We start from the raw sequence: 22,688 nt of genomic DNA on the forward strand, positions 1-22,688 counted from the left end.
AGTATATGTTTCTTCTTTTTGTTAAAACAAAAAATCAGTTTTTCACTTTGAATGTTTAAACTTTAGATATGATGAAGGGGTCCAGCCTCAGTGTTTGTGCCTCAGGTTTCCACTTCCCACTTGTAAGATGAGTGATGCACCGGGGCTCGCTTCTTTGTGATGCGAGTGAAGGCCTCAAACTCAGATTGAGATGAACACAGTTAAATGCTCCACTCTTCAGTATAACAATGTTGCAGCATGAAAATTAGAATCTGTACTAGTATGTGCAATAAAGCTCAAGCGTGAAAGATAAGTTATGTTTACAGAAGCTTATTTTATGACAGGAAGTCTGTTCACGTTCCCCTTTCGCTTAAAAGTTTCAGGTTTTAGTTTTTGTGACGAAATCAAGAGCCATATATTGTCATGACTTCTGATGGGTGGAAGCAGTACTTGGCGTTGAAATAAACTGTTTTAGCATGCGAGCGTAACACGGAGATCATTAGCGTCCAAAGGCTGAGTTCTGAGACGCAGTATTAAACACTGCTGTCTGCATGTATTATTAAGTTTCTCAGGGTTAGAGACTGGCTCTTGCATCATAGGAGTATCTGCAGGAAAAAACAGGCAGCAGCCTCCCAGTGATCTTAGCAGATGCAATGGAGCTTTAAAAAAAATCTTGGAGAGCATGAGTTGCATGCCTGGGTTATACAACTGAATATATAACTAAATAGAAAAACAAAGAAACTGTTTTATTTTGACTGTAAAGGACAATCATTTTTATATATTATTTATATAGGACCAGTTCCAACCTGCAGTTTTGGATGATAGGCAGGAGAATGAAGCTGCTGTTTTCCCTAATTTGGGATGACAGAGATCACGTGTGGGGAAAAGTCAGTTTAAATGGCAACGCAACCAGATCACGAAGGTGTAAATCATGACCAAATCACATTCTGTGCTCTTTATTGATGCCATTTAATTCAAACAGTTGAAGTGGTTTGCGCTAGCCAGCCCAGACAGTTACGGGTCAAGTTTCTGGTAATGTGGTGGTCGAACTGTGGCTTGGAGAGCATCGGGGGAGGTCAAGCATAGTTTCCAGCAACTCCTGCTTCATCTGACGTAGATTAATCTGTGGATCTAGGCGCGTTTGTGCGTATTTGTAGTAGATGATGTGTCATGCTACATGCTATATCTGGAAAAGAAAGTCGAGCAGCATCTCCACAGACAGCGACCTGCTGTTTATCCTTATTGTGTTAGAATATGAACAACATCACAATGATGGCATCAGCTTTAGCCTTTTTCTAGTAGCAACAGCAATGTTATGATATTGGATCCTCTACTGCTAATAGATTTTAAACCAGCGAGATACAGAATCATCACATGTACATTTACAGTCAATGTACAATCAGCTGTACTGAAAGCTTTTGAGAAAAGAGCTTCCCGTTACTGTTTATTGTCTCAAGCCTAATATCTAATAAGTTATTTTTTATTGCACCCTCAGTCAGTCCTATTATGAGATGATCCACTTATGGTCATATTAGCGTTTGGTTTAAGCCAGACTGATATTTGCTCATAGAATTGCTCAGCTTGGTATATCCTGGGAAAACATTAAGCTGGTTATCAATGATTTGTGCCATAGCAGTTTATGTGCATGTAGCAAAAAAACCCATTAAAAATGCAAATAATGGCTTCCTAAATATATTAAACAGAAACCTGAGGGGGCTGGGACAAAAACACCAGTTCCTCTTTGCTTTGTACTTTTTCACAAGGTATATGACGCACTTCTCTGTCGTGGTAACACACAGGACAGTTTCTGTGTGTTACCAGTTCAGTTCAGTGACTTCAGAGAGAATATGTATTTTTGACACCAGTGTGGCTCTGTTGAAGATCTTGTTGAAGACGTTTTGTGTTCAAAGGTAAGAAAGGGACTGATTTACTTTCAAACAGAAAAAAAAGAAGAAAAATCGTGAGATTTTAAAATAGTGTTTTACGGGTTTGGAAAAATTGGGGGGGAAATATAAACCTAGAAATTATTGGAAGAGTAACGCAGGTCAAGTTGATGAATAGCGACATAACCGAGTGTGCAGAGCAGTTAAGAGCTGCTGGAAAAAAAAAATTATATTGGTACGTCTGAGGAGACTCACCGGGTCAATCAATGTTGATGCCTTTTGTCCGAACATCAGAACATCAGACTCCGTTGAAGCTGTTGCTCTTATTGGGATCTAACATCTGGCTTCATGTGGAACGCGTGTAAGGCATGGCTTGAGAAAGACCAGGACCTGGACTCAGGATGGATGAATCATCCGCTGTGTAGTAAAACACTTAGCAAAGAATTTGAGAGGCAGCTAAAAGGGCCAAGCCACAGAAATAATGCCTCTACTCCATCTCCCGTGGTCAGTGCTACCCTTTCACCCAGTGTCAAACTAGAGACCATTTTGGGTGCTGTGTCTATAAATTGCAGTTGCAGAGTTACTGTGGCTAATTATTTCTTTGACACATGTGAAGTCACCCTCACTGCCTGGTGGTGGCTAAAACCCACAATGAATCTACTGCTTCTTCAGGATTTAGACTTTGATTAGAGTTAGGTTCAGGCTTGGTTCACTACATCCAGAGAGTCTGTCAAACAGACAGATTCATTACCCTTCTGGTATCTGGACTAATAGTGCTTCCATGCATAGTCACCCCTAGAGGCTCATTCTGAACTGTAAAAGAAAAAAACCTCTAGCTAAACACACCCATCATGCCTAGTAAGCACTCGGGGTCAGGACAGTGTTAACAGGTGACACAGCTTTTATTATCTCATTGCAACATGGGCTCTGAAGCTCGTTAATCATTATTACAGGGTATTTCAATTGACAAAAATGAGATTTTTTACAATTTAAGATGCACTGTATTGACATGGATTTTTAACCTTGTGTATTCATGCATGGCCAGTTGTTTTGGCAAATGTATTGCCGTGGAAAAGGCAGGCATTTTTTTTAGTAAAAGTGTAAAAGTTCTCTTTTGCATGAAAGAAACTCTGTACATTTCCCTCAGCTGTAGCAAATACGCCCATGTGAACATGCAAATCAATCCAATTGACCAAGTTCGGTGCCGTTTCTTTTTAAAGATGCTTCCAGTTCACTTCTCTCTGATTATGATGGCAAAACACTGCAAAAGCAGAACACATAGGTCTATGCTTATGATCAGTTTCAGGTACTCAGGAACAATGGGAACCTATGAGGAACTACAGTAATCATTTGGAGAAGTACCTATAGATATCATAAAGATGAGCTTTGGGAACGTCCATTTAATATTTCTGGTTTCATGCAAAAAAAATATGAGAACTAATTTGTGGTAAATGAGTTGTGACATGTATTTGGTACAGAAGTGCACTGCATATGTGTAAAGTAAGTTATTGTAATCCTAATAATCATTTAACAGTAATTTAACAAGGTCACCACTGCGTGCGTGTGTTCGTATTTATAGCAGATGTTAAGCAGCTGGCGCACTGTGGAAAACAGTCACACGTTGTGATGTGTTTGCAGATTGAGTGCTACCGTAATATTTTGTAATGTTAGATTTTGTCAAAGCTGGAGGATCGAGACAAATTGTGGGATGCGCAGATGCGTTTTGTTGCTGTGCAAACTTTCACTTTTGCTATCCTGCGGCCATCACTCTGATACACATCTATGTATGCGACACCTACTGTATATAATGTCTGTTACTAACTTTCATTCTTAAAAACTGAGAAATATGAATCCCATCAGTCACAAATATGTTTTGATTCTATGAAAGGAAGTCGCAGCATGACAGCGTCCACCTTTTTTTCCTCGTTGTCTTGTTCTTGTAGTTTGCCGTAGATTATGAACAAGGCGCTGACATGAGCGTCACCAGTCGCGGGCTTGTTTGACAAAAGTGGAGCTATTTCGGTAAACAGGGTTGTTCTAAAGCTTCGGTGGGCTACATGCCACATAGAGAGGGTGGCACCAGGCAGGTTGCCATGGAAACAAGGACTGATTCATGGTTCGAGGTCCCGAGAAGCTCAGGAACATGTGATTTTTTATAAAAGGCCGACTGATAAGTGTCCAAGTTCACCCAGCACTGTGTGTTGGTGGAGAGAAGGAGTGCTTCTGGTGGACCTCAGGCGTTCAGATTGTTGTTGGAACAACATGAAAGCAATCTGCGATTTTTTTTAAATCTTTTTTTTTTTTCCAAAAACAACCTGCTGCCAATAATCTACACCCCCACTCTGAGACAGTGGAGAGAATTGATTGCTCACACTTTTTCAAAGCATTGTGAAACATGCAGATGACGCTGCATGTAATGATTGCAGATAGACATAGACACAGATCATTTGTGCTCACATGGGTGTTGAACATCTGAAAGTTTCCAGGAGGGAACATGAGCAGGTTTGTAATGTCAGAAGCTGCAGCACTCCACACACACAGAGGCAAGCAAAGCGGTTAACTGGTGCTCATTTGTCAGATCAGGAGTCACACATGAAAGAGAGGAGTCTGGGAGCTTACTGGGGGCCTAATTACAACAATACTATAATACTAAAATACATCGCAAGCAATATCCACCTTTCACAATTTCAAAATAGAAAGTAAAACAGCAGATTTACATAGACTGAATAAGCTCTGCGGTAGATGAAATTCAAATGGAGCAAAAACCCCTTATGTAATGCAGCTACACTAAAACATCAACAGGCACATTTGATGTAAGTTCAAAATTAAAACATGAGGGCAGCTCGTGGCTCTTGTTTTCCAAAGGAACAATGCGCTAAACAGAGAACGATATTGAGTGAACAGCACTTTTGAAAATTCAGGAATTGCATTTTAATTTTTCAGTATTAGATTAAGATTGTCGCGTTAATTAAGTCCGCTCTGGGCTTCCACGTGAAACCCCGACTCAATCACAGGTGCTAAAAATGAGAAGACTAGTTCAGTACTTCAGCGTGCTTTCTCTTTCCCGTTCCAGGCATGCAAAATAAGCGTCTTCACTCTAGTTCAGACAGATATGAAAGTAATGTTATATTTACACATAGTTACACATATTACTCATTTACACTGAACCACAGTGTATCTGTAACACTGTTACAGATAGTAGCCAGCCATAAGGATAAACATTTACGTACACGCAGAGCCTCGAGGTATCACGGAGAACGCTGAGGTCACGTCCTTGGCTTTGTTTCTACAAAGTTTGGGGATTAAATAACCTAAGGAGAAATTTACACTTAGAGTGTTTACAGATGGTGATTACTTTTAGGCTGGATTAGAAACTTGAGGATATTCCAACTAAATATACTTAAGTTAATGCCGAAAACACAGCATGTTTGTCTGAAGTAGTCATCGAGAGGTTTGCACATCATGCAGATTGAATTTTTATCAGTGAGAAATCACAAAACAGCTTCTGAAAATCTATGGCAGCTTATATTATTAGTATATTATTAGTTTATAACACAGTTCAGATCAATTATAACATGTCTATAAACGCATATTGTCACAATAATGGAAAAATAGGCACTGAAGACAATGTTGAATGTGTTCCAATGAATGATTTGTTAGAATAAACAATAATAGAGAAGTCTAATAATCATTGTTTCCCCTTTTTCAAACCTAGAGGCAATCTCCTTTAGTGAGAACTTCCTGCTCACAGTGTTCATATCGATGATATAACATGACCTTCACGTTCATTAGCATATCCTGACACGCGAGCAAATGAACAAATTTGATCCTTATTCAACGTTTGCTTTTCTTTAAAATACGTTTTTTAGCGGCAAAGTTGAAACTGCACGTTGATATATTCTCTTTGTTTAAAAAAAAAAATGAAGCGAACGTGAGCAGCAGCAAGAAGGGGAAACCAAGATTTCTTGTGACTTCCTCACCATTTGGCATATTTTTGTGTTGTGTGTGTTTGTGTGTACTTGTATTGCGCATGTTGTGGGGACCTAAAATAGTTTACACAATCACGCTGTGGGGACTTGACACCTTTTCGGGGACAAAATAAAAACCTCTAGACAGAGAGGGGGGGGGGTTTAATGCAAGTAGCGGTTAGCGTTGGGAGAAGGAAATGAATGTAAGTCAGTGTGATGTGAATGTGTGTGCGCTCTGCACCGCTGCACCTGCTCTTTAGGCTGCAAGCTCGATAGAGGAGATGGGTGCTTAAAAAAAAAAAAACTAGACAGGAAGAAGCTTCATACCTTATTGAGAGCGACAAAAAGGTTTCAGCTTGAGTTGATTGACGTCAGTTTAGTCCAAAACAGGGTGCAAGCAACAAACGATGACACAAACAGGCTGATCTGTACCTAGGACAGAATCCACTTTGACGGTAAGTCGGCTTTGTTGAAACAAAAAAAAAGATGAATTCTTTTAGGGCTTAAAAACAGGGAAGCACTCTGCTTCGTTGTCGTTTTCTCAAACCCTCTTGACTTTCATGACTCTCAAAATAGTGAAAATAATATCTGTCCCAAAACACGGCATTTGCAGTTATTTAAAGTGCTTTTTGTTGTCGATACTGGCGTATTTGTTTGAATGCTGGCGCGGGAGTGAACTACAAAACTGTTTGGTGGTGTGTGAACGCACAGTGTCGGGGTGGAGGGGAGGTAAGAGACACAGCGTACACTTATTTCGCTTGTATGCTGGCACATTGTCAGTAAGCCAGGAAGGACCCTCCCCTGTGTTAATACTGTCTATTGTGAGCGTGTGCAGGGTGGATGTGGTGAGTATTAAGTTTGCTATGGAACTATTTAGGGAAACTTTGGAACGGAAAGTGTCTAAAGGAAAGAATAATAATGAGGGAAAACAGAAAACAGAGGTACAAGGCATTACTCAACAATAAAACACACGTCAGACCTGCTTACTGCCTTATTGTTGCAATTCAATACTTGTTTATCAAATCTTTTTCTGGCGAGCTGCTACAGGCTGAATATAAAGCTGTTGATTAAGATTATATCAGTGTGGGTAAAATGTGACGGTGGGGTCCAAACTTATATTTTTCTTCCTCTTTTTTCTGTACAGGTTGCCGGTGGATAAGACCGAAAGAGAGGCCGCAGGCACTGAAAGCGTGCATACGGAAGGACACTGTGTTGATATATAAGGAGCCTCTCTTACTCAGAGGACACAGAGTCAGGCTCCAGTGATGATCCTCACATCCTTTACAGGAAGGAGCACCCCGCAACTGGAGTACCACCTAAACACACATCTGCACACCTGGATGGACCGCTGCAGAAAGCAGGAGCACTTTTTCGCGTGTCTTCATCTTCCACACTTGGGAACGTATTGACAGAGCGCAGTGTCTCACACAGCATCTGTGAGAGCCTGAGGGTGGAGAAGAAGGTCAGCCTTCGTAAGTGGTGTGAATGAGGACTAAGTTTGCTGCTTTCGCTCAGTGTTCCCATTTCACACCAGCGCCATAGAGACCGGGACAACAATTTAACTGAGGGGGTGGGGTTAGCGGGAAGCCCTGGAGCAGAGTGGAGAAAAGACCGCTGGACTGGAGTTGGTTTGTCAGGTGGACACCATGCAGTCGGACGACCTCTTCATTCGCAAGTTTCGCCGTCAGAATCAGCGGCCGCCTATCGCAGCAGTCAACTTTGACCCCAAGAGGGAAACTGGTGTAGTGGAGTGGCCGCCAAGAAGGGACGGCGATGGGGCCGAAGCGGACAGCCTCACCCCGAGCCGCGCCGGGTTGACCCTGCGGTCCATGGGCCGGGGGCACATCATGCAGAGAAGTAACAGCGACGTCACACTTGGGGACTTGGACTCCTCTGGGAAGGCGGGGGGAAAAACAGCGCGAGCGGTCGGTGAAAAGGTGGATGCTGGGGTTCAGGGAGACACAGGTGTGCTGTTACACAGGGAGTACGGCAGCCTGTCATCCCTCGAGAGACAGACTCAAGCCCAGGAGCCAAGAGCAGACGACCAGGGACCCCTGAGTCCAAGTGCCCTCCGCTTCAAAGACCCTTTCCTGCTTTTAGGGCTGCAGGGACACCCTCCAGAACCCGATGGATACTTTCGAGGTGTTTGCACGGTGGATGGCCCAAAACCCGTTAAGCCACCAAAGCCTGAAGGTCTTAGCAAAAAGTCTAAACCCGCGACCTCTCAGGTCCCTCAACCAGTCCCATATGACAACATCGTGGGCGGAGCCTGGGTGAGGAGCTTTGCTCACTATGACGTGCAGAGCATCCTGTTTGACCTAACCGAGGTAGCCACAAACAGAGACAGCATTGGACGGAAAAAGAATATCACCTCAGGGGCTTCAGCTGCCTCCCAGCCCCGTCCCCTCTCCCTGTCCACCCCATCCTCACCTGCGCAGGGCGGGGGTGGCAACACAGGGAACGCAGAAGACAACGAACAGTCAATGATGCTAGACGAAGGTGATGGCAACGATAACGAGCTCCTCCTCAGCTGCCCCCACTTCCGCAACGAGACTGGAGGAGAGGAGCAGGCGGGCCTGGGTCGATCCCAGGGAAGGAAGGGACTCTGGTCTAGCCTTCGCATCCCCAACGATGCAGTTTCGGTCCTGGAAGAGCCCAGAGAGAGCAATGTGCAGCAGCAGGGCAAGAGCAACTACTTCATAGAGCATGCTGATCTGGGAGCCCATTACTATCGCAAGTATTTCTACATGAAAGGTACGTGTCACAGTGTCAAAGGATTACCATCAATTACTTTTCAGCTGTTCCCTGTTAAGTGTAACACTCGCCGAGATTTAGGAATTTTCCCATCCTTTAAAGGCCATGTGAAAATCATTCAGTCACTTTTTTATGCTTTTTATTTTACTTTAACCTTTCCTTGTGAGTGTTTATTTATATGAGTGTTTACTGTGTGTGTTATGAGTAATAAAGGGTCGAGAGCCCTCAGTTTCCCTTCAGTGCAGTAGGTAGGAGTAATTGCACCTGAATCACTGATCAGATGGCTATAATAACAATTTTATAAACGCTTTATAGATTTTTTAAATTTTATTTTGGCTTTATTTTCAGCAATTGTTGAGTTCACCATCATATTGCCTTGATAAGAAGAGGTAGAGTCTTCTGCTTAGAGAGGTGGTTTAAAGTAAATATCAGTAACTTTGAGATTGTTTTTTTAAATAGATGAAATAGATGAAAATGAAAATGTTAAATAGAGTTAGGGTTTCGAACCGCTTTCTTTTACATTTTACATTATGTTGCCATTTTTGGTCCTCCATATAAATCCCCCTCACCTCCCCTCTGTTATAATTTTTGTACAGGTCCCTTATAAGCCTTATAGGTGCTCTGATAGTTGTTTGACCTACTGTGGGTCTTCCGGTCTCGTTCCTCTCAGTATTTATTTGTCTGTCCTGCCGTCGCAGAACATCAGAATTTTTTTGGAATTGACGAGCGCCTCGGGCCGGTGGCCATCAGCTTCCGCCGAGAGGAGAAAGAAGGATCCAGCGGCGCTCAGAACAACTGTAGAATCATATTTCGCACCACAGAGGTAAAGCAGCACGCTTCTCCCGTCCCGTGTGTAAAATTGATTCGACCGGATGTGTTGAGTGTGAATCCCGTCCGCAGCTGAAGACTCTGCGAGGTTCCATCCTGGAGGAGTCGGTGCCCTCTGCAGCTCGACACACGACCCCCAGAGGCTTGACTCCCAAGAGGCTGTTGGAGTTCATCATGCCTGAGCTGAACCAGCACTGCCTTCGCTTGGCCTCAAACTCCCCGAAGGTGCGGGACACCCTGCTCAAACTGGATGAACAGGGGGTGAGTAATGCAACACCGGTGATACTGAAGACTGCTGCATGTGTCGGGCAGAAAACTGAATTGTGTCAAACGGCATCAGATAGGGTTTGTGTATTTTTCTCCACTTTATGTTAAAAGCCTACAACTGCTGTCCAAGAGGTCATTTAACACAGTTATTACATTTGCTTCCATTCCATTAGAACTGGAGCTATAAGCTAATTGTTTTCAAGTTGTTTATGTACTGCAGAAAGAGTAAAAAGCAAAAAGCTCTCACTTTATTGTCTTTCTACTGTATTGTTTGACGTGGAGCCGTTGCTTTTTCCTCTGTATTTATCGCAAATATTATTCACTGAGTAAGATTCATTCAAATTTCAATTTGTTTTTAATTAACACTTCATATTTTGTCGTGATTAGAAATTTTAACATTTGTTTGTCGCGCATCCTGAGCCCAAAACATTTAGTGTTCCAATTTGTTTGAAAAACACTCAAAAGAAACAAATTATGGGTTTTAAATAATGAAATCAAAAGGTACTAATAAATATAAAAATGTACCAAACATTTAATTAGTGAGATACAAAATATTTTTTGCTAATTACCCAACATTGAAGTAGTTTTTTAAAAACCCATATTTCCTTATTTCTTTTGACTTTTTTGACATTGCAGAACCTGCCAAATACTGAAGCTCATTCATTATCCTGTAGGCGCTCTCTAGCCCACATCTGAAGTTTTATATTCAATTTAATTCAATTTTATGTTATTTTATTTATATGCCGTCAAATCACCACAACACTTGTCCCCTCACGATGCTTTATACTGTAAGGGATAAGCATCGGCGTAACTTTGTGCTGAACATTGGGTGGGGGGGCAAGATCTCTGTCTAAATAAATAAATAAATCTGGGTAAATTCCAAGATGACTAAACATGCAGCTATTTTGCTGGTAATACCTGAAATGAGTAATAAAAATCAACAGCCTATTTATGCAAGATAATTCATAATTTTATTGGGGGGGTCATATTGGTTGGGTCTGATTATTGGGGGGGTCATAACCCCTGTAACCCCCCTGGAAATTACGCCCCTGGGTATAAGGCTCTTTAACAGTAGAGATAAAAAACACATTTAGACGAACCCCTATAACCAAATATTTTTGTGACAGTGGGAAGGAAAACTTCCAGTACATCAGGGCAGCCATTAGCTGCGACCAGTTGGAGGTGATGGGAGGAAGAAAGGACATGCTGTGGAAGAGCGAGTTTAATAAAAACTAATGATTAAATGCAGATTGGCATGTAAACACAAAGTGATCTGGGTGGAAAGTATAAAACTGTAAGAAATGACCGGTTAAAAAAGTCTTGTGCGCTGTGATGAGTTTGATTATGTTTACATTCAGTAATACCCAACTCCCTCGCCTTTTCCTGTAAAGTAAAATATCAAATAAAGGCTAGAAATTAGAGTCCTCACTCTAACTCTGTATATTTTTCAGTGCTCAATAACTTTTGTGCCTCTCTATCTTCCAGCTGAATTTTCAGCGAAAGGTTGGGATAATGTACTGCCGGGCCGGGCAGAGCTCAGAGGAAGACATGTACAACAACGAGAGCTCCGGGCCGGCATTTGAGGAGTTTCTGGATCTGCTCGGGGAACGGGTGCGACTGAAGGGCTGGGAAAAATACCGAGCTCAGCTGGACAACAAAAGTGAGCTACAGACACTTACACTCAGATCTATTGGCTACATCTCACCTTGTCGCAGTACGATTATCTGAAGGGCATCAGTGCACCACAGAAATCCGAAGATAACTCCTATCTAGCCACATGTAATCTGAGTAATGCCTGCAAAATAGCATAGTCACTGCTGATTATCTCTGAGCTGTTTTCCCTTGAGTGAGCAGCGGAGAACAGCGAACGGGACACATTTCATCCTGGCTGTGACAGCCTGAGTTTAGTGTTTCCTTCAGAGACGTTGACTGATTCTGCTAAATCTCTACCTGTCTGTCTCTTTCTCTGTGTACCTGTGCAGCCGACTCAACTGGGACACATTCGCTCTACACGCGCTACCAGGACTACGAGATTATGTTTCATGTGTCCACCATGCTGCCCTACACAGCCAACAACACACAGCAGGTAACAGCAGCCACAACCTAACAGGCTCGTGACACATGATTTCCTTTTCCTGCTCTTTGTGTATCACAACACAATTCCATAGAATCCCAGTCTTCCTTCAGCCTTTGTTCAGTATTCTTCAAAAGACTGAATGAGCCACGATTTTCATTGCCCAGCTCTCTTCATACCGTCGTGCTTTGGTAAAAGCGCAGAAAAAGCCTCTGCGCTCCACAACAAGCATGACATAAAAATCCTGCCCCCCAGTGTTCACTCCCACCATGAAGGTATTCACTGATGCCTCGCAGGCCGTCTTCTGCGTGTTCATCCGGCTGTCGTGTTTTAACGTGCCGTCTAGGGTTTAAGCCTGTTTGATGTCATTTGCAAAGAAACTGGACATTGCATGTTAATATAGATTAAAGATTTTACATGGCAGTGATGAGACCCTGCAGTGCCTCTTTAATCTGCAGCCTCTGCAGCAGCAGCGGTTTAGGCTGCGGTAGCTTTGGTGAAATAATCTACAGCCAAGCCTGCGTTTGTATCTTGGGTTTTTGTAATCATATTTTTATATGTTTGTCTATGAAGAAAAGTCATTTAAATCATAACAAATCTCCCAAAGTATGATTAATGAAGTTCAGATGAAAAGACGCAGGAGTATTTACAGCTGCTTATTTAGTTTATTTATTCTAATAAACATGATTAATCGTCATTGTTTTGTTCACGTTTATTGCGTCATGTACAGAGCATTAAAACGGAAGAAGTCATGAGTAAATGGGCCGTTTGGTAAAACACGATCATTATTATGATGAACTCGCTTATTTAATTTGTAGGCCTGTCTTAAAGCATTATCTGTCTGCTCTTCCCTTAAATGTTTTTGTTTGGTAGGTAACTGTTCTCAGGTTTAATTAGCTGCAATGGCCTCTGGTTTAATTAATGTCTGTGTTTCTGTTTGGTCTCATCAGTTGCTGCGGAAGCGCCACATTGGTAACGACATTGTGACGATCGTGTTCCAGGAGCCGGGCGCTATGCCCTTTACTCCAAAGTCTATCCGCTCCCATTTCCAGCACGTCTTCATCATCGTGCAAGTTCACGAGCCCTGCACCGAGAACACCTACTACAGGTCTGACTCCATCATTCTCAGGGGTTTAATAAGAATTTGTACATTTTTTTCAGCAGCTAAAATAAAAAGAGCACTTAGGAAAAGAAATCAGGGCTTTGGGTTTTTTGTGTGAGAAGTAGCAGATTTAAGTAAGCTATAAGGATTTTTAGTCAATCTAAAAAAAATTTAAAAAACTGTGGGTGTTAGAGTCACATCCTGGTATTTGCGTGTGCCCCGGGGCAACAACACTCCAAAACAAAACAAGACATAGATTGAATGTTCCTGCTGCACCCTCTCCTCACTCCTCATTTCTCTTCCTCTCAGGGTGGCTGTGACACGCTCTAAAGACATCCCATTATTCGGGCCTCTGTTCCCCAAAGGTGCCCGATTCCCTCGCTCGGCCGCCTTCAGAGACTTCCTCCTGGCGAAGGCGGTCAACGCTGAAAATGCTGCAGAGAAGTCAGAGAAGTTCCGCTCCATGGCCACCCGCACGCGTCAGGAATACCTGAAGGACCTGGCAGAAAACTACGTGACCACCACGCCCATAGACTCCTCCACTAAGTTCCCCCTGCTCTCCCTGGGCGGAAAGCGCAAAGACAAGATGAAGGGCGCCAAAGGGGCCGAGCTGCACAGCAATGGGGCCCTTGTGTGGGCGGTGATGGTGAACAGCATCGATGAATGGGAGGCCGGAGAGCACAAGCTCCCCTGTTTGCTCGGCGTGTCGGCCGAGTCGGTGGTGCTCATCGAGAGGTACTCGCGCAAGGTGGTGTTCAACTGCTCCTGTCGCGATGTCATTGGCTGGAAGGCAGTGACAGAGCCCAAAGACGGGGGGCCCTGCTTAGATATCTTCTACGAGCGCGGGGAGTCGGTGTCGATCAGCATGATGGAGAACCAGGCAGAAGACATACGAGAGGTGGTGCAGAGGCTTGAGGTGGGTGACTGTGACCCGAATTGAAATTTCTGCGTGCCTATTTTACGTCTTTTTCATTCCTTCACCCGGATCTGCTCTTCTGCAGCTGGTTACGAGGGGCTGCGAGGCGCTGGAGGTCACACCCCTGCGCGACGGAGTGGGGCAGCCCGGTTTCCTGATGAACGAGGAGGGCTTTGTGACGGAGCTGCAGCGGTTTTGCTACGCTGAGAGTGGAGGCCTGCAGCTGTGGGCTCGCGTGGTGCGGCTATGCGGGCACTCGCTGGTTCACCTGAGCCTCGACGAGAGGACCAGGCTGCTCCGCACCGCCCACAAGATCCACATCACCGTCATCCCACCGGACGAGAATGGCAAGCCTCGCAGGTGGGGACGAGAAGGGAGTCATGGGTATTGAACAGGGTTTGTGGGACAGGTCAAATCGGAACAACACAAGTGCTACTCACCTCTCACTCTTTAGTGGGTTACAGCCTGCAGTCAGTGTCACACCAGCTGACTAGAAGCAAGTCAATCCCTCTAATGATCTTTAATCACACTGTCACATGCTGCACTGCTGCTACCACCACCTTTCCATTCAGCTCAGATCAGACGCAGGACAGAAGCAGCTGTGGAGGGGACTGTTTAGATAAATATAACCAATGTTTAACCGAATGCCTTTGCACATTTATTTATATTTCCACCTCAAAATTCTTCTTCTGTTACAACAAAGCGCAAATTCTCACAAAGATGTCAAAGATATTTTTCCTCCCATCTCATCTTAGTTTCAGCTTATTTTTTTTTATTAATTTGTGTCTGTGATGTTTTTTTCCCTCCATGTTCTGCAGGAGTTTCTCTGAGCTGTATCTGAAAGCCATCAAGGATGCAGAATGCAAGCCCGGTGAGAATCAGTCAGGAGAGGCCTGGGTGCTGGACGAAAGAGAGGAAGAGGAGGAGGCGAAAAAAGAGGATGATGATGTGAAGGCGGGCGGGGTCGAGGAGCCGGACACAAAGGAGGCGCAGGTGGAGACCGACGAGGGCGAAGAGCAGCTCTGCGATAAAGTGGAGAGCGAGAGCAATCCGTACTCGCTCCTCACAATGCCCAGCTTACCTTTGTTACGAGCCACATCTCTGCAGGACCAGCCGGCCAATCAGGGCCAGGAGGGCAGCGCCTCGCAGCTCCCGCGCAGCTACTCTCTGGAAAAACAGCTGTCCTACAGCGACACTTGCGACGCCGGGTGAGTGTGACTAAAACTTATAGAGGTGTTCTTTGAAGTGTTATGGCGGCGTCATAAAGAAACACAAGAAATGAAAATCAAAGAAAAACGAGAAGCTAGATTTCATATAGGCTATTTAAATGCATCTGCTGATGATGCAATATCTCTGTCACTTTGTTTTTATGTCACTTTTCTGGTTCAGAAGTTGAGGCACGGACTGATTTTATCTTCAGTGAATTTAGCGCCTCCATTTTTAAATGTTTGACATTGTATACTCACTTTGATGTTCCTGTTCAAATTCCTTTTTTAACTTTATTTTTTCTCAAGTAGAAAGTGTAGTGTACAGGGAGTGCAGAATTATTAGGCAAGTTGTATTTTTGAGGAATAATTTTATTATTGAACAACAACCATGTTCTCAATGAACCCAAAAAACTCATTAATATCAAAGCTGAATGTTTTTGGAAGTAGTTTTAGTTTGTTTTTAGTTTTAGCTATTTTAGGGGATATCTGTGTGTGCAGGTGACTATTACTGTGCATAATTATTAGGCAACTTAACAAAAAACAAATATATACCCATTTCAATTATTTATTTTTACCAGTGAAACCAATATAACATCTCCACATTCACAAATATACATTTCTGACATTCAAAAACAAAACAAAAACAAATCAGCGACCAATATAGCCACCTTTCTTTGCAAGGACACTCAGAAGCCTGCCATCCATGGATTCTGTCAGTGTTTTGATCTGTTCACCATCAACATTGCGTGCAGCAGCAACCACAGCCTCCCAGACACTGTTCAGAGAGGTGTACTGTTTTCCCTCCTTGTAAATCTCACATTTGATGATGGACCACAGGTTCTCAATGGGGTTCAGATCAGGTGAACAAGGAGGCCATGTCATTAGTTTTTCTTCTTTTATACCCTTTCTTGCCAGCCACGCTGTGGAGTACTTGGACGCGTGTGATGGAGCATTGTTCTGCATGAAAATCATGTTATTCTTGAAGGATGCAGACTTCTTCCTGTACCACTGCTTGAAGAAGGTGTCTTCCAGAAACTGGCAGTAGGACTGGGAGTTGAGCTTGACTCCATCCTCAACCCGAAAAGGCCCCACAAGCTCATCTTTGATGATACCAGCCCAAACCAGTACTCCACCTCCACCATGCTGGCGTCTGAGTCGGACTGGAGCTCTCTGCCCTTTACCAATCCAGCCACGGGCCCATCCATCTGGCCCATCAAGACTCACTCTCATTTCATCAGTCCATAAAACCTTAGAAAAATCAGTCTTGAGATATTTCTTGGCCCAGTCTTGACGTTTGCGCCTTGGTTTTTCCACACGCTTCTTGCGACCCTGTTGACTATTTTGAATGAAACGCTCGATTGTTCGATGATCACGCTTCAGAAGCTTTGCAATTTTAAGGCTGCTGCATCCCTCTGCAAGATATCTCACTATTTTTGACTTTTCTGAGCCTGTCAAGTCCTTCTTTTGACCCATTTTGCCAAAGGAAAGGAAGTTGCCTAATAATTATGCACACCTGATATAGGGTGTTGATGTCATTAGACCACACCCCTTCTCATTACAGAGATGCACATCACCTAATATGCTTAATTGGTAGTAGGCTTTCGAGCCTATACAGCTTGGAGTAAGACAACATGCATGAAGAGGATGATGTGGACAAAATACTCATTTGCCTAATAATTCTGCACTCCCTGTAGTAAACTGACACTGAGATATAATACTCAAAAAAATGAACGCAAATCACACATTGGATCTTGATGAATGAAAAGGACGTAACAGCAGTCAGCAGAAATCAATATCGTGCTTCAAAATTCAAATTGTTCAAGAGCTCCCTTCAATTTTGAGCGATATATTTTAGTCTTCATTTATGTTTCACTTCTACTTGACTACATTTCAGAGGAAAACACTGTACTTCAGTCCCAGTGTCAGCTGGGATAAGCTCACTCCCACTGTTATTCTTTATGGCAGATGGATGCTGTGGTGCTCGTGCTTGTTCTTTTATCTGTTATTATAGTTACTATAGTTTCTTTCTGAACAAATGAAACATTGTTAAAAAATATTAATAACAAACAGTTTAAGTTTAAATAAGTTATTAGTCATTCATGAGAAAAGAAGAGCGAGGGCAGCTGTGCCAAATGTGAAGATTCATCTTCTCGGCTGTCCTGAAGCTGAAGAAGGATTTCTGATCTTCTCAGGCTGAACAGAAGTTTGGCGATATCAGTCGGAGATCTCTAACTAGGAACAATATTTTCAAAATATTCTTTTTTCACAAATAAACGATTAAGGGAGTTGATAACAGAAGGGTTTCATCAGCATATATCATGGTAAAAACTACTCAAGCAATGACTGCTGATGATAGTATAGCACATTTAACATCCCCACAGTCATAGAGCTCACTTTTGATAATATGATCAGGGGTGCACATAAGTGGTCCGCAGGTGCGCATGCGCTGTCAAAATAAAAAACGCGCACCAGATAAGAAGTTGCAACGCGCGTTTGCGTACATAAGATTTTCTGGAGGAGGACAGACATTTGTTTAGAACTCTTAAAGATGTTGAAGAAGCAAGCTCCTTTAAGCAATTACTTTGGTGTTCCTCCACCTCCAAAGAAATGTCAGAAGGAGTCCGAACCGCAAAAGAAGCGCGTATTCTCGGAAAACGGGTTGCAGGAGGTGAGCTGGCTTCAAACAAATGATGAAGGCACAGAGATGTGGTGCAGAATATGCCGTGAAAATCCCACTCTAGCGGACAAAAACAGTGCTATGTGCGCAAACGCGCGTTGCAACTTCTTATCTGGTGCGCGTCTTTTATTTTGACAGCGCATGCGCACTTGCGGACCACTTATGTGCACCTCTGAATATAATCCCTTTTTCCTGATTTAACACAAACTGCCCTTTTCTTCAGAAAATGAAATTGAAGACTTCTTCCACCGCTTGCTTTCTAATTCTCATGAAGCAGGTTGGCTAGCCGAGCAGTTCATCTCCTGCTAGTGATTTTTCTTAATAAAAAGCAAAACAAAAACATCTTCAAGGACCATAATAGCAGACAAGTCAAGAATGATAGCCATGAAGCAAGCTTGCTTTCTGCACTGTGCACTCTTTCCTCATTTTCTTGCGTATCAAAGGCCCTCTGCGTCTGTCTCGGGTAAATCCCTTTAACCACACTGGTCAGCTTGAGGAAAACATTGTGCATAAAGGAAATATTCATGAGGATAATATTAAATTCTGCTGCTCGCTAAATCGAATTTGACTTCTTTTTATCGTCACACAAAGTAGTCCTGAGAAATTAGACTGGACGGCATCACATGATATATTTGACAGATAATTCAGTGAGTGCACCACAGTAAATGTGAATCAGGCTCAAATCTGAGCCATCCTGGAGATTACTTCTCTGGTTTCTGTTTTGACCTTTAGATTGGTTTTTAAAAAATGAAGCCTCAACATCCAATTTTCGTTGGGTTTTTTGGGGTTTTTTTCAACACCCTCTTTCCCTCCCCCCCGGTGTGCAGGCACGTGTATGACAACGTGGGGTTGAAGGTTGAACACCACATCTATGAGAACATCGGGGAGCTGAGGGATGCCACACCTGATCTGATCCTGGAAGTCAAACCGAAGGTTCCCCTCGATGACGAGCAGGTGAAAAACCAGCGCGCCGCAGCACCTCTCCATCTCCTTTCCGACACCGTTGTCTCTCCTTCATCTCAAACTCTGTCTTGTCTTCAGTTCACGGGGGCCGAGTTTGGCGATGACAAAGCCTCGGCGAGTGACTCCTCTCTCTCGTCTTCGCGGCTGTCAAGTGTGGACCGAGCTGAAAGAAATTCACGAGCCCTGAGTCTTCATAACTCCATCACCAAGAGTAAGTGCTTGCTTATTTAGAGTCTCATTGTATGTGCATAACAAAATCTAAAAGGAAAAATCTCATTCAGACATAACAGCAGACACAGCCGCAGCTTAAATGAAGCCGAAATGCAACAATTACACATGTTTGCAAATCATCTCTGCCTGATTTAACCTCAAATTCCTTTTTCCAGATTTCCTCTGCCTTAAAATCCTCTCTTCATTATCCTCCCTTTAGTCCCCACTGCATCCCCTTTGTTCCTCCTCTTTCATCCACGCTGCCCCCTATTCCGCTAATCTAATATCATCCCTGCTCTGCTGCCACCCCCTGCCAAGGCTGGGATAAAAGGGGGACAGATGGGTAGTGGGAGGGGTGGAGTTTTAGGCAGCCCCAAATCAAGGAACCCCTCTTACACCATCTGCTCTGCCTCCACTGAGACTATGAGGCTCATCATTTAACTGCCGTAAGAGCACACTTGCTCATCCTCTCATCATCAGAGTCTTCTGATATTTTTTTTCGGGGGTGGAAAGCAGGGTCTGATTGGCTCACAGTATGTTCTCTCATTTCTAAAGCATCTTAATAATGAAATTTAGCTTCTTAATATGTCTTAAACCAGTACATTTCACTACCTTGAATGTCATTAAAACTCAGTTCTCACAATAATTCACCAAAACTCAGAGGATATTAAAGCTCCCTGTCTTGCACCGTAACTCTCATGTACTATATTTTGATCGCATGCTTCTATAAATTTCATCTAAGTTGGTCTGACATGGCCAGGCCGGCAGCCGATAACACATCAGTTCATCTGTGCTCTAAAATCTGACCAGCAGTAACACAGCAGCACCCCCAGGTGGGGACTCTTTGCTATTGCAGAACCAGAAGGAATCAGCTGCTTCACAGATCCCAGTCCTCTTGTGCTGTTACCTATAATCTGAGGCATGTTTAGTGAACTTTTTCCTCTATGTTACAGTTCTCTCGGAGACAACAGATTCGACTGAGGAGGAGTGGCAGTCGATTTCTGACCTGGCCACAGCCTGCCGCAACATCCTGGAGGCTTTGTCACGAGAGGGTGAGGAACTGTTTATATATGCTTGATAAATGTGGATTAGACTGTAAATAATGCATCAAGCTCCTAAAATGTTCTGCACAATCACAGTAAAATAGACTCACTTTACTGTAAGTAAATAACTGTAACATTGAATTAATTAGCTACCCATTATGCGCTATAACTAAAAGCATGCTGGATGGATGTCGCTTGGCCTGCACCTCCACCCTATCAAACACCTTTGAGACCACTTAGAAAGACTAAACTGTAAGCCCAGCCCAACATCGACATCTGGCCTCGCTAATACTGAATAGAAGCAAATCACTGCAGCCAGAATTAAGATGCTGGAAATTCTTTTTAGAGGAGCAAGAGCTCCTATAAGAAACAGATTGTCCGGAATAGATGTTTAAATGAGAGATCTAGTTGTTTGTCCTTTGGCCACGTAGCGTAAGGGTTCCCAGTTTGTGTGCTCAGGTGCACTGTTGTTGCACCACCTTAACGAAAAGAATAAAAAATAACTGGCAGTAAACAGTATTGCAAATGCTACCTGTCTGCCGGACATGTCAACAGCCCTCAGCCCGAGGGCATCATTTGTTGGGAACAGTTAGCTAATGCGAGCATGGTGCCAAGCAAGCAATGCATCAAATGAGCAGTCACAACAGTTTTCGCTTGTCAGTGTAATCAAAAGAAAAACTCGTAGCATGTCAGAAATGTTGGTATGTTTTTTGGTGTGTTTGGGCACAAAAAGTTGCATGTTGTATAAAAGTGTTGTAAAAAGGGGGGCATGCAGTCCTGTGAAAAACTAAGAACATCCCTGATTCTGTAGCTTTTAGATCCACGATTAGCAGCAATAACTTGAAGTAATTGGTTTCTGATGGCCTCACATTTGACTCTAGAAATGTGATGAGTGCAAAGTCCTGTGGCTGCAAAACAAGCCCAAACCATCAGCCCTCCACCACTGTGCTTGACAGCTGGCATGAGGCGATTTGGCCAAATATGCCATCAGGCATTAATGCCAAACATCTAGTCCAAAGGACATTGTTCCACAAATCTTTGTGGAAGAGGTTTTCTCCTGGCAAACCTTTCAAATAAGTCGTACTTTTTTAGTCTTTTTCTAACCATACATGACCTTTAACACATGATCTCCTACCCCCATGTTGGTGTCGCGCCTACTTCATCATTATTGTTGGTCCAGGATTAACATCCCAATTGACCAGTGAGGCTATCTGAGATTTTATTTAGCATTAGCCAAGCAGTTAGCAAACACTTTTCTGAAAACCAACATGAGTAACGTTAAACAGCAAACCTAAATTGATAATATAGTTGTTATTAATATATTGTATGAATTAATAGAGAATGCTAGAAGAAGAATGAAGAAGGCTTGAAATGTTTACCATTTATTCCAGATGAGAGTTTTATATAAAAACAAATGTGTGTTTTTTTTCTTTTTTCCTGATATTCCAAAGCTAATGACATCACAACTACCTGGTTGCAATCTTAACATTATTATGATGGTGCAGGATTAGCACCTACACCAACTTTAACATTTAAGTTGCTAACTGAGTCGTGTAGGTGCAGGTGTAGGTGCAGGTGTAGGTGCAGCAAACTACTAAAACTTATGCTTTTATAGAGGTGATCACACCTGCTGATGGACAATTAATCAATTGCAACTGATTAGCAGGATCTGACTCCTACTTACCCTCTTAATTCTTATAAAAGCAGTGAGATCTTGTCACAGGAGTTCATAGAGTCAAAACATCTTTATTGACTTCATCAACTTTTACATCTTTGTCTCCATCACATTTTATTTAATTTACTGTATATATCACTTATGATCATTATAATAATGTGAATAATGTTCCTTATCGCAGACCGCAAAGCCGGAGACCCCTCCCAAGCAGGCGCTGATCAAACTGACGGCAAGCCAAAAGAATCAAAGGAAAGGTGGGTTGCTATAAAGTGCGTCTAAGCCGAAGCAGTTCAACGTCTTTGTAGTTAGCGCCTTTGTCTGAATTACTCCCTTTTCTCAATTCAATTAGAGCGGCACCTCTATTCTCACTCAGTTATTTAGACTACATCCAGCTGTTTGAGTCAATGTGATGGCTTCTCGCCGCCATAAAGAGAAGCCCCTTGCTGACTCGGTGATGCAGTTCTGTGTGTGACTCACTGCTGTGGCTTTTTTTTTTTTCTCTAAAACTGTAGCTCCATTTTTACTTTTCTGCAGTGGCCTTGTTCGCCTCCTCCATGCTGAGACTGAACACACAAAGTCCTGCAGAACTGCTGGAGACAAAACAAAGACAGAAACAAATGTCAACAGTAGATAAGCAAAAACAAAGGTGTGAATATTTCTTTGAGTTTTTTTTAAAGTTCACATCAAAAACGCAACGATAACATTTTCAAGTTATGCATACATTATAGTTAACAATTGGAGTGACGTTGACAGCAGTTAGAGCGCATTTTTCCACCTTTGTGTTATTAAACACGCAAATTGATAAATATATGGGGGAGGGTTTCGGTTCAAAATTTTCCTCAGCTTTTACGTTCCCAGTTGTCAGATCGTATTTGGCGATCGTGATGAAAACCAAATCAAGTTTCTTTAAAGATCAAACACGCAGCCACAGCACGAAACTTTAAGCTACACTGCAATTTCTGCCCTTTTCCCTCGTTTAAACCTATCACACTTTACATTCACTGCTGGGAGGCCACTTTCGCTTCGCTCCGTGGGGTGTACTTATTATGCACAGCCGCAGTCAGACGAAATGCATCGTGGGATGACTGCACTCGCTCTGCTCGTCGGATGTAGCAATTACTGTAAATTGATGTGTGAGTAT

The 22,688-nt window shown here is 43.0% G+C and overlaps 1 protein-coding gene across 6 annotated transcripts in view; it reads left to right on the forward strand.

Moving 5' to 3' along the window:
* Positions 1–22,688, forward strand: part of zmp:0000001168 (signal-induced proliferation-associated 1-like protein 2) — a 39,567-nt gene that overhangs the window by 12,443 nt on the left and 4,436 nt on the right. For 4 of the 6 annotated variants that reach the window (XM_039618316.1, XM_031759934.2, XM_039618318.1 and 1 more), the window contains 13 exons: positions 6,975–8,584; positions 9,283–9,407; positions 9,485–9,673; positions 11,165–11,339; positions 11,662–11,765; positions 12,704–12,861; positions 13,165–13,771; positions 13,857–14,131; positions 14,590–14,979; positions 18,484–18,610; positions 18,698–18,830; positions 19,783–19,881; positions 21,729–21,801. In XM_039618316.1, the coding sequence (XP_039474250.1) occupies positions 7,477–8,584; positions 9,283–9,407; positions 9,485–9,673; positions 11,165–11,339; positions 11,662–11,765; positions 12,704–12,861; positions 13,165–13,771; positions 13,857–14,131; positions 14,590–14,979; positions 18,484–18,610; positions 18,698–18,830; positions 19,783–19,881; positions 21,729–21,801 (3,563 nt within the window). In that variant the 5' untranslated portion in view covers positions 6,975–7,476. Of the gene's footprint in view, positions 1–1,794; positions 1,890–6,120; positions 6,286–6,974; positions 8,585–9,282; positions 9,408–9,484; positions 9,674–11,164; positions 11,340–11,661; positions 11,766–12,703; positions 12,862–13,164; positions 13,772–13,856; positions 14,132–14,589; positions 14,980–18,483; positions 18,611–18,697; positions 18,831–19,782; positions 19,882–21,728; positions 21,802–22,688 lie in introns of those variants that run through there. The other 2 variants (XM_031759935.2, XM_031759933.2) reach the window with 2 other exon arrangements.

The sequence above is a fragment of the Oreochromis aureus genome, linkage group 10, assembly GCF_013358895.1.
Source record: "Oreochromis aureus strain Israel breed Guangdong linkage group 10, ZZ_aureus, whole genome shotgun sequence".
In the NCBI taxonomy this organism is placed as follows: Eukaryota; Metazoa; Chordata; class Actinopteri; order Cichliformes; family Cichlidae; genus Oreochromis; species Oreochromis aureus.